General features: G+C 38.0%; 1 protein-coding gene across 3 annotated transcripts; it reads left to right on the top strand.

Moving 5' to 3' along the window:
• The first annotated feature begins 673 nt into the window (after positions 1 to 673).
• hao2 (hydroxyacid oxidase 2 (long chain)) lies at positions 674 to 11862 on the top strand. Of its 3 annotated transcripts, none has more exons than XM_069713381.1 (8): positions 674 to 692; positions 4457 to 4609; positions 6141 to 6292; positions 7584 to 7867; positions 8915 to 9133; positions 9799 to 9957; positions 11184 to 11253; positions 11394 to 11862. In XM_069713381.1, exons 1-8 carry the CDS (start codon positions 676 to 678, stop codon positions 11447 to 11449), a joined length of 1110 nt encoding a protein of 369 aa, XP_069569482.1. In that variant the 5' UTR covers positions 674 to 675; the 3' UTR covers positions 11450 to 11862. The 3 variants fall into 3 exon arrangements, with proteins under 3 accessions (XP_069569482.1, XP_069569481.1, XP_069569483.1); XM_069713380.1 differs by having other exon boundaries at positions 8912 to 9133; XM_069713382.1 differs by lacking the exon at positions 674 to 692 and adding an exon at positions 3613 to 3781 and having other exon boundaries at positions 8912 to 9133.
• The last annotated feature ends 171 nt before the right edge of the window (positions 11863 to 12033 follow it).

Below are 12033 nucleotides of genomic sequence, written 5' to 3'. Positions count from 1 at the left end.
TGCACTGCCCTCAAGTGTTCATAGTTGAAAGCATATTGTGAGAGGAGCAGTGATGAAAAGATTTTTCCAGCTGACCGTAAAACCAGATGTACGATAAAGGATTGATAGTTTGATTGAAAAAACAAACACACACACGCAAAAATCTTTACCAATGGGTCAAATATAAACACAAGGGTTAAATTAGATTTACATGTCTCAACTAAAGTCTGATAAGGGGCTTATTTGTGACTTAAAACTCTAAAAACTGTGTCATTGCTTATATTACTATTAGTAATTGTTGTAATTCTAAGCAGTAATAATTAACACACGGTAGTAGTATTCTTTTATGTAGGTGAGTGTATTTGACACTGAATAACATGTTTATCAATTGTGGTTAAAGAGAATAAAGATGGTATAAAAGAGAGAAGTAATAGCAGTACTAGTAGTAGTAGTAGTAGTAGTAGTAGTAGACATGACTGATTGTAATACAGAATTATAAAGTCAGTTAATGTGGTGGATGTGGCACTACATCATCAGTGTTAGTAGTAGCAGTAGCTGTGGTATTGTAGCAGTTATGTCAGTATCATTATTGATGGTGGCAGCAGAATTAGTATCATTAGTAACCCCACTGCTTTCTGTTTTGGTTGTGGACTGTTCACAGGTTATGAGTGTCAGAAGAGAAGTTCTGCTGAAAGAATGAACATTTGTAATCGGTGAGTAAAACTGTGCAGAGGTCAGAAGCCGTCATCTGCTCTCTGTCTGCTGACCGTCTGTCAACACTGAAAACTTCTGTAAAGTCTTGATAGGGCTGGACATACAGCATTACTAATTTCCCTGTTATTTAAAAAAAAAAAAAAAAGTATGATTTTTAATGGACCTCATAGACCTTGTTCACAGCAGACATTTTGACTTGTTACTGTGTGGGAAGCACAGGTGTAGTAACGGTGGCTGCATTCCATTTAATTGAGGTCCTGCTGTTGTGCATGCCTGTTCACTGGCATGGCTTACTGGGACACTTAATTGAACTGAGCCATCATTAATAAACTGTGCATTACCTTCCTTTCTGTTTTTAGTAAGTCAAACATGGCTTTTAAATGACAAACTGTAAATTACATCACATCATAAACAAAATACATACAACGTACACTTGCCTTTAAAATGTATAAACACCTCAATATCTGCCAACATTGAGGGGCTTCACTGTCCTTAGCACTGCTTTTCCATGTCCATGTGAGTTTACTGGAACAAGAAAACGATGGGTGATGGGTATATATATATATTTTTTTTTTATATTTGGATTTAGCATGCAACAGGTTTGTATGGGACAAATCTGTGTTAGGCAGTGTAATTACTTGAAATGCATTCATTCAGTTTTTTACCAGTACCAAGTCATTTATATTTTCTTATTCTTTTAAAGTTTATTGGTTATTCATTTGTGAAAACTATTATAAATGATTTAATTATTAAGTGATACAGATGAGTCAATATTTCTTAATGGTGAGAATGATCACTTCAACATTATTAGTAGAAGCAAACACAGATGTAGATCTGCAGTAACACAGTGGACACTTTTTTACACACTTCTATTTTTAACTATCATATTAAAACATATTTCAGTGAAATCGAGGTTCATGAAAGAGTTTGTGTTTGTTGTTATTGGGTCCATTGCTATGTTTGTTGTTTTTCTAGTTATGCTGACATTCAATAAGAATAAGGTGCTTCTTCAGGAAATCCTCTCCACTTCTTTTACTAGTTAAGGTAGGTATTTATATAGAAGTGGAGCTTTATTTTCCATTCTAAAGGCATCATGTAGAGAACAGTCTTCATACACATATGTGCTTTCACTGAAAAAATCCTTGAGTAGCTTTTTTAGTCCAAAACTCAAGAATATTCCAAGTGCATTATTAGAAAGAGAAAATAAGAAAATTTCCACATTTAATAAACTGGAACTAAGCTGGTTTATAAGCGACTTAAATTGGCTTCATATTGTTTTTACATTTCTTTAATAGTTGTCTTTCATTTTTTTCATTCATTGGTCATTAATCATTTGTCAGTTGACCGATTGGTCGATTGAATTCAGATTTTTTTTTTTTTTTTTTGTATTGCTATAAACTTTTATTTAAAATTCTTCAAAGCATCACTGCTGTTTTCAAAAATTAATATGGTGTCTCTCACTGGCCATAATATTTATGTAATATGTCCTGTTCTTAATGCCGTAGAAAGTTGCATTAAATACACTTATTGTATTTTAACCTTCGTCAAGAAACTTGCATGGGACAAAAGAAAAACCCTTTCAAATTTGGAGCGAATCCACACATTCTTTTTTAAGTATCAAAGTAAAAGTAGGCCTACAAACTATGTAGTCGTGCTTCCTGTCAATGGTTTATTATTGTCTATTGTGTTTTCAGTTCAACTGTATTGTTGTATTTATGTGCATTTTTGTGCTGTAGTGGTTGGAGGTTTTTCTTATTTTATCTTCTTCATGTACGGTTGGTTACTGTCATTTATAGTGATGCATCATATCCCATAAGATTATCATGTGTTTGGATTGTTTCTGTTCCATAACCAAGTATCGTTAAAAAAAAAAAAAAAAAAAGGTCCACAAGCTCATAAAACAATACATTTTCAAGCCAATCCAAGTACCGTTTCAAATAGTTTATTTCACTTAAAAAGTAGGAGACTTTTTCAGACCATAAAAGAACATTTAATCCTTCAGTTTATCAGAAACATTTGAATTACAAATCCCCAAATTTGGACATTCGCGATTTTCACTGTACGTAAAGGGTATTAAAAACTGTAATCTCAAAATTAACTGGTAACTAAATCTGTCAGACAAATGTGGTGAAGTAAAAAGTTGCTTAAAATGGAAATACTCAAGTAAAGTAGAAGTAGCATCCCTCAAAATAGTTTTTCGACACAGTACTTTAATAAATGTAGTTAGTTACATTCCAAAATGTTCACGGGTACCAGTAATCCTGTGGAATCCGTTACACATTATACTGACGTTACAAATTGCTCAAACGTGCTCTGAACCGGTACGATTCCATCGCAACAATCGTGAATTCATCCAAACATACTGTAAGTAGTGGCTGCTGTGGTTGCACATTTCCATTTCATAGAGGAGTGGACTGTTGGCCAGGGGGAAGTCAGTGCTCTCTGATTGAGGGATGTGAAACGAACCAATATTTCTCCAGTTTTGTTCTGTGAGAAACTTGACGGCATTATTTGGCGTTTTGGCTACTTGCTTACGAGCTTTTAAAAACATTTGTAAAATAGAGGAGTTTTATACAGTCCCTGTATGCATGTGCTACCATGTCGGATAGTGTGTACACAGTGTGTAAATATGTATGCCCATATGTACTAATGTATGTTCCATCTGTAGCACAGAGCATTGCGTCAGACGCCTCTTGTCCTCACTATAGCTGAAGTCACCATCAGCACATTTCCAGCTTGTGTAAACACAATAAGAGCGGGGTTCGCCCCCAGGTCACGTCCACTGTCAGTGGCTTTCATCGTGGCTCCATGAAAGTTGGATTCTGATTGAAACAAAAGCAACACTGTTGACACGAGGACTGGCACAGGCGCAAGGAGGGGAAAAAAATACTCAAAGTAAAAGCGTTATTTTCCTTGCTCAGATGTCAAAGTGCGGTGGCTTAACTGGTGAGTTGTTGATTGATTGCGCTACATTTGCTGATAGGAGGGGAGTTTCAGTTTGAGCAGTGATGTCGCAACTTCAGTCCTTCATGGAGGCTGTGTCATGCGAGATGGGGGGATTTTGTTTGTGAAATATCAGTCACTTGTGGTAAGTCTTGAAGCTGTAACTTCATACATACACAGTCTTTCTTCAGTGTGTGTGCTGTTGTTGCCTCTGGCTTTGTCTCACATGAAATACAACAAACTCTTGTTTCCAGATGAAACTGGACGGGTACAAATATGAGATCTGACTGGTTGTGGTAAAGGCGGAAAAATTGATAAACATGTTCAAGAAAGTCAGCTGTGTTTTGTATTGAATGAGGAGATATTTTGGATCTAAAATGTCTTTGTTTGTACTCAGCATGTTCTTATTTATGGTCTGTCCATATGGTGAAATGTTTACCCTTACAGAAAAAAAAACACATGAACTTCACGTGTAACATTTTATGTGATCATGTGATTGTGCACATGAAACCTATATTTTGCCCATGGGAAACTTGGTTTTGGGACAATTTCATGGTGTAATGTGTTGAAATCCATGTAGCTTGTCATGAGAAAACCTTTATACATATTTTTCCCATGTTATCGTATGTTAAAACGAGTGGTAAACACGTGTCATACATGTGATCACGTGTGTCCCCTGTGGAAAAAAAATGGGAAACTTATTTTTTACAAGGGTAATCTTGATATACCATACACATGGTTGATTATCTCCTTGTGTTTTTTCTAGTATTTAATTGTAAAAGTATGACATTGAAACCTGATGAGCTCTTCTCCCACACAGAGAGGGAGGTCGCTGTGCAGAGATGGCTATGGTATGCCTGACAGACTTTGAGGAGTATGCTAAGGAGCATCTCTCAAAGGCCACCTGGGATTATTACGCAGCCGGAGCAGACGAATGCTGCACCAGGGACGACAATCTGCTGGCTTACAAAAGGTACACTGAGAAATAAATACATGTTCAAGAACATCACATGTGCACATAATTTGCCTTATATATTTAACATATTAAATATATGAGACAACACAGAAAAAAGAGAGTATTTTTGATGAAGTTACGACCACATTCGTGCAGTTATTGTTGAGTTAAATGCAGTATAAACCCTTTTGGACTCCACATTACACATCATGCCATCCTGAATAAAATAAAGTGGACACACATTGTCTGTTAGAATAGTTTTAATAGTGAGCTGCAGACTGTGTGAGGACACAGCCTGTTTTTGTGGACTTCAGACTGCTGTAATTGATTTCTGTATATGCAGCCCAGTATGTGCTGTTGTGATGCCGTATAATCACTAACAGGCTGTTCCACTTTACCCAGTGTTAATGCTGCAATGTTCCTCCAACCTCCTGTAGTGACTGAGGAAAGTTGCATGAGCACTGGGATCAATAAACAGGCTCATGATTTTTATTTTTTATTTTGTCAGGACTTTTTCTCCTGAGTCTCGTCATGCATTCCTCTCAGCTGTTGTAATATCTCCATAAAGACAGACACTTTTTTTTTCTTATGTTGATGAATCTGTACTTACTGAATGTTTTTTCTACAAGAAATCAGTTACCAGGGATTTGTTTGCTGATGTGTTTGGTTATGGTGTCAGTCTGGGTTGTGTCCTGAGAGTCTATTCACATTCAAAGATGTAGAACTTTTCCAGCAAAGCAAAGAATCTCATTACCTCAGGAAAGATTTTTCTATTTCTCAGCAGGTTAGTTTGAGTCCATGGTTCGATTAGTTTGAATCCAAATGAGAAAAAAATTTGCAGAAAATGAAACTTTTTACATTTTGTACACGACATTATACATTTTGAAGTGAAAGATTTTCGGTGGTATTTTTCAAATAGAATCAAATTGATGTGCTGTCATAGGAAACTAACAATAACTAAAAAAAAATTTAAAGTAAAATTTAAAGCAAAGCCCTAAAGTCGGGCATTGTGGCCATATACACAACAAAATAGTAAAACAACATCAATTTGTCGACTATGAGAGATATTGCCATGAGATTCATACTATAAAAGATATCCTTTCAACTTGAACTTGACTGATAAATCGGCCAGCAGAAAATTTCATAGAAGATAAAATGCTTAAAGTGTGTGTGTGTGTGTGTGTGTGTGTGTGTGTGTGTGTGTGTGTGTGTGTGTGTGTGTGTGTGTGTGTGTGTGTGTGTGTGTGTGTGTGTGTGTGTGTGTGTGTGTGTGTTTATAGTTAATAATAATTCACTTCCCAGTGAAGTTTACTTAGATTTGCTGGATAAAACAAAGACATCCCTGTCTGTTCTGTTTGTTTTATCCATAAACAGCTTCTCAGTTGTAGTGTTCATGTCAATATGGTAAAATTGCTGCTGTAATATGATCGTCACCCTCTCCTACCTTCTATATTTGTTCAGATTGTCATAACATGCCTTCCTAACAGATTGCTGCATTTTATTAGTTGTGATGTTATAGTTTCCATGTTCATCTGTACATCACACCCAGGATTCGACTGAGGCCTCGTATCCTGCGGGACGTGTCAGTGAGCGACACGCGGACCACAGTGCAGGGGACAGAAATCAGCTTCCCAGTTGGTATCGCACCGACAGCCTTTCACTGCCTGGCCTGGCATGAAGGAGAGGTGGCCACAGCTCGGGGTGAGGACTGTGTGTGTGTCTCTGTCGAAGTGTATGTTACTAGGTTTTAATCCAACAGTAATATACACAGCCAACACTAGATGGGAGCATTGCATTAATTTTGTGCTGTAAGGTGACGAATGCGGAACATCTTTTCTTTAATCTGTACAAACTAAAATCTTGTTTGTGATTCGCTTTTCATAAGACAATATTTCCTCCTTCAAATTAATTTAACCCTCAACAGGTAGGTTGCCTATTTGAATAGGCAGCCTACATAGTTACTGTTAAAGCAAAAAAAAAAAAAAGAGTCATAATTACAGTTAATTTATAAAACCATTGGCAATCCACTTCGGTGGAGCCACCTGACAACATACAATTACAGCTGAAAGGCCCTGGCGCTTACAGTTTTAATCTGCATGCATTATGCTTGATTTTAGTTTTTTTTATGATTTTCTTATTTTTATTTTATATATCCATTCTGGAAAAGTCAAACTGTGACAACAGCAGATCCTTTCTTATTTTCTGTCTGCATCTACTCAATAACATTATGATCCAAATAGGCTTATCAGAGTTTTACTGAGGTGTTGTATCATATCTTTTGAGCAAAACATCATGAATCAGTCTCTCTTGCTCTCTCACTCACTGGTGTAGCAGACTATCCACTGCAGAGTAACATAATTATCATTTGGCCCTGGTGCATATATTTTTCTTGGGTTCCTTCCCACCCATTTCCCAGCATGCCTTCTATCCTCAGTAACTTTTAAGAATAAAGAAACCACGTTAAATTGGTATTGGTGATTGGTAGAAAATATATGTAGTTTTGATAAAACATGCAGTTTTAGAATATTTCAATAAAGAAAAATGCAGATAGCTTACATAGAGGAGGCTGTGACTCAAAACCATAAGTGTACAAGGTGGGAAGGTGAAATATATACCTGTACATACACATTTCATGGCAACCATAACAAATTCAGAATTGCAAGTGACATTGCTGATTATAGTGAAGGCCTGTGGTAATTACCAACACATAGGCTACCTGAGCCCTAACTACCCTAGTTAATTGATAAGTTATATTAGTGATATATTAGTGGCATTGAGTACTATAATTAGCAAACAGCAATAGTAAAAATGTATTTACTTAGTGGATAGGTATCTCCTGTGCCATACATCAAAACTAGACTCTGTTGATGCCACTAAAAGGCACATAGGTGATCAGAAAATGTGTAGTTTACTGACACTAAAGCCCTCACATCTAGGTGTAAATCCCACCTTCAATGACCGCTGAAATAATTTCCTAACTTCCACCACACAGCCACCGAGGCCCTCAACACCTGCTACATCACCAGCACATATTCCACCTGCTCGGTGGAGGAGATCGTGGCATCAGCACCAAATGGTTACCGCTGGTTCCAGCTGTATGTGTACCGGGACAGGAAGCTGTCAGAGCAGATCGTGCATCGAGTAGAGGCTCTCGGCTACAAGGCCCTGGTCCTCACCGTCGACGTCCCCTACACGGGAAAGCGCCGCAATGACATTCGCAACCAGTTCAAGCTGCCGCCACACCTCAAGGTCAAGAACTTTGATGGCGTTTTCCAGGTAACAGTCAAAAAAAATTAAACATATTCTTCATACTTTTTAAAATCAAACAACATAGCAGAAAAGACTGAGTTAAGACAAAGACCAGCCTGAAAAGGTAAAAGGTAGAAAAGAGCAGCCGACAAACAAACAAAAAAGGTTTGGTTGATTCACCAGTTCACTGATGTAATATTGCATTCTTAAATTAGGTAACCATTTTATGTTCATACTGTTGCATCAGATGTTAAATTTTAAATGTCTTGTTCATTATTTTCAGACATTTCCTTGATATACAGTATATCCCCTGGTCTCACACCAAAACTTGTAATACACCCGCTGTCCACTAGAGGACACCATGTCAGAGTCATGTTTGCCTCACCTGGGGGGGAAATGTACATGCAAGTATTACCTGCGTGGAAGGATGTCATATGACAGTGGGCATGTGATGAAGGTCATGTGACAGAGGTCATACCAAGAAATACACAATGGTATAGTCCGTGCCAGAAGCTAGGTCGGTGGTGGTTGAAAGGATCAAACTCAGAATCGTCACTCAGGATTTGAGCTAGTGAAAAAATGATGTGGAATTTGTTTTAAGAAATCTTTTCCTAACCTGAGTAGTATTGGACCTAACCCCAAGCAAGATTTATTTTTCCTAAACCTAACCACATTATTTTTTGTTGCCGAAACCTAATGACCCTACGTTTCACGCCCAGACAAGGCAAAAAGGGAAACCGACACGATCTCCTGTAGAGGACTGATGGGTGTATTCCACGCTGTGGCATCACATTGGGCTAATCTTGTTAACTTTAGATTTCATTGTTACTCATTTCATTACCTTGGCACTAATTAAATACAAATTACTTATCACAAATTTCTGCATCAGAAATTATTTGTGTGACCTATGAAATATGGCCACACATCATACACAGTATATCTAAACACCAAGCGACTGGAAGCGTCAAAGTGTCCACAGTAGTTCAGGCATTATCAGTGACACCACCAGCTCAGTATATTTGTATACTAAGTGGACACTTACAGTTGTACTTGTACCACATGCACTATAAGCAGGAGACTGGAAGCCCAGAGGAGTACGGGATACCAGCTAATACCTTGGACCCCTCCATCAGCTGGAAGGATGTCTATTGGCTGCAGTCCATCACCCGCCTCCCCATTATCATCAAGGGCATCCTGACCAAGGAGGACGCCGAGCTGGCCGTGGAGCACAGCGTCCAGGGCATAATCGTGTCAAACCATGGAGGGAGACAGCTGGACGGAGGCCCGGCCTCGGTAGTAACTCACCACATTCATCACGACTTACTTCATACTAAGGACTATATAAAAGTATGCTTCCTGTTAGTATTATAGTGAAAGTAGTGGTAATGTTCATGGTTGTGGAAATACAATAAGAGGTAGTTGTACAATACACCAGAAAGCACCCAAATCAAAAAAATTGGAAGTGAAATAGACTTATTAAACTTATTAAAAGCAAAGTAGCAATGACGATACTGCATATTAGTGGCATTATTTCTACCTTTCTAATAAGTGTTGTAGCAGGATGAGTGCAAGTGATATTAGTACAAGGAGAAAATATATATGCTGTAAAATGAAAGTCAGTAGTTAGATTGTGAAGGTAGCACTCTTCCCTCAGAGCTGAATCAATCTTCTTTTCTAACTTGGAGAGAGAAAATTAGCGTTTTTTTAAAATGTCAAACTATTCCTCTAATGTTACATGGTTGCTCAAATAGTATTTAATTGTGATAAAACCAAGTCATGGATATCAAAGATAACTGTTTGTTTGTGAAACTTTCATACTAATAAAGCCCTTTGAACTGGATATTAAACAAAATACAATCACAAAATGTTTCTTATCCTGCAGTGCCTTACACTCAGAGATAGTCATTAGTTTTTAATTAATTTTGCCCTGGTTATATCTTCACCTGTGTTGTCAACAGATTGATGCGCTGTCAGAGATCGTGGACACGGTGCAGGGCAGGATCGAGATCTATGTGGATGGAGGAATCAGGACAGGAAGTGATGTACTGAAAGCACTGGCCTTGGGAGCCAAGTGTGTGTTCATTGGCCGCCCAGCAGTGTGGGGCCTTGCGTACAAGGTATGACTGATGACTCTGCTCTGTGTGTGTGTGTGTGTGTGTGTGTGTGTGTGTGTGTGTGTGTGTGTGTGTGTGTGTGTGTGTGTGTGTGTGTGTGTGTGTGTGTGTGTGTGTGTGTGTGTGTATACTGCGTGTTCTGATTATAACAACATATTAAGGTGTTTCTTTTCAGTGAGATGTTATTACTGAAAACCATCTGACGATCTTGACAGTTTCCTCTCCTGTCGAGCCTCAAACACACATGTACAGGCTCCACTGCGCCAGAGTCCTTAACCGTTTTCACAGTCATTCACATAGCTGTAGTTCGGGCCTCGTCATAATTTACAGAAATTAATGCCTCTGGGCCCTACTTTTGTACTTGCGCAAAACTGGTCTGAGCACGGGTCCAAGCTTAATTGCCATTCGGTACAGTGCAAAGGGCTTTTTTCATGCATCAAATTGCTATTTTCATGGATTAGCATGAACTACTCCAAAATGGGTAGAGCTGTACAACAAGGCGCGTGTCCACAAAGATTCCCTCGTGGAGTGCAATTTTGAGGTTTATTTTTTTACTTAGCTCAGGCCATTTAATTCATGTTTGTAAAGTAAATTAGGCGCACTTGACATTTCTGATGCAATTAATTTACTAACACCGCAACATCAGTTTGGAGCACATTGCTCTTTGAGTGTTGTTTATAAATGAATGACATTGGGAGCCTTGAGTCAGCGTAATTCACTTATGCTCACTTATCAACATTGTTCCAGCACTGATTTCATTATTGTGGATGAGAGTTCTTTGCTTACTTTGACATTTAATTAATAATGAAATTGCACATATAGTTTTGGGTTAAATTATCCACATTTCCCATGTGTAACCTGATATGCTGTCTCCGTTGCAGTGAGTGTCTCAGTCATTGATGATGAGTAGCTGATTAAAGTCAGTTGTGAACACCTTTTAATTCTCTATTCTTCTTATTTTACCACTGCACCTCGTTTCGCCACAGATGCACCTACATTTGTGTTAACTAAATTACCCAAAAAGTTGGCCACACCCACATGCATTCCCAGCGCACAGAACGTACACCTGCATTTGCGCTGCACCAAGATTGATGAAAATAAAGCCCTTTATCTGTCTTTGTCATTGAAAAAGTTAATCAATGACAAATGTAATCATTGTATTGCTAGATTGTTGGACTACAAATTGTATTTTGTCTTTTATATTAATCATATCCTGTGTGATCTTCCAGGGTGAGGAAGGACTGAGAGAAGTACTGCAAATCTTAAACGATGAGTTCCGTCTGTCCATGGCTTTATCAGGTATGTCTGAGATTTAACATTAAATCAGCTAAAAGGGATCAGTATAAACATGCCCATTTAATTTTGTGCCAAAAAATACAGCAATATTTAATCTCATTTTCATTCTATTTTTTCTATTTATATCTACCTATCTGATTCAGGTTGCAGGAACGTCGCTGAAATCAACAGGAACCTCATTCAGTTCTCCAAACTCTGACATGCCGGCCGAGGGCAGTACTGTGGACAATAAACAGGACTCACTGCTGAACCAAACCATTGGTTTTGAATAGAGCCTAAGATTTTATAATGACAAAAAAAATTACCTCAGAACTCATGTCTTTATCTTTCCAGCAAATACCGTGTGTCTGACATCCATGAATATGTATCCATTAAGGATTGTACGAGTGAGAGAGTGTGTTGGAAACGCTGAGGTGTCGGTGGCACATTTAGCAAGTGATTTACGAAAGTGTTTTTGCTTTTGAATTGGGAAGGATGGAGGCACTTATCAGGAAACCAACAAGTTTCTTTTGGTTTTATTGTAATGAATGCAACAGGTAATGACACACTGTACACTATGGTTTGAAATGCTGCCAGTGCTTGTCCTTGAATAAACTCCTGCTGAGATGACAATGGCCTGTTTGTGGGTTTATGAATATCAGGGGATGACAGGTGTAGCGGCAGCTGTTACTTTATGTGATTATATACTCAAGTAAAATTTTGTTTACAGTTTAATTGAAGGAAAATTCAAGTGCAATATTTATCATTTACTATCTGATCAAGAGTGTAAAGACGTTTTATTTT

The sequence above is a fragment of the Brachyistius frenatus genome, unplaced genomic scaffold, assembly GCF_029030835.1.
Source record: "Brachyistius frenatus isolate BFR_SWC_R1_liver_20210118 unplaced genomic scaffold, ASM2903083v1 Contig_118, whole genome shotgun sequence".
NCBI classification, from domain to species: domain Eukaryota; kingdom Metazoa; phylum Chordata; class Actinopteri; family Embiotocidae; genus Brachyistius; species Brachyistius frenatus.
The sequence above is the reverse complement of the archived record's forward strand: the minus strand, read 5'-3'. Positions and strand labels throughout refer to the sequence as shown.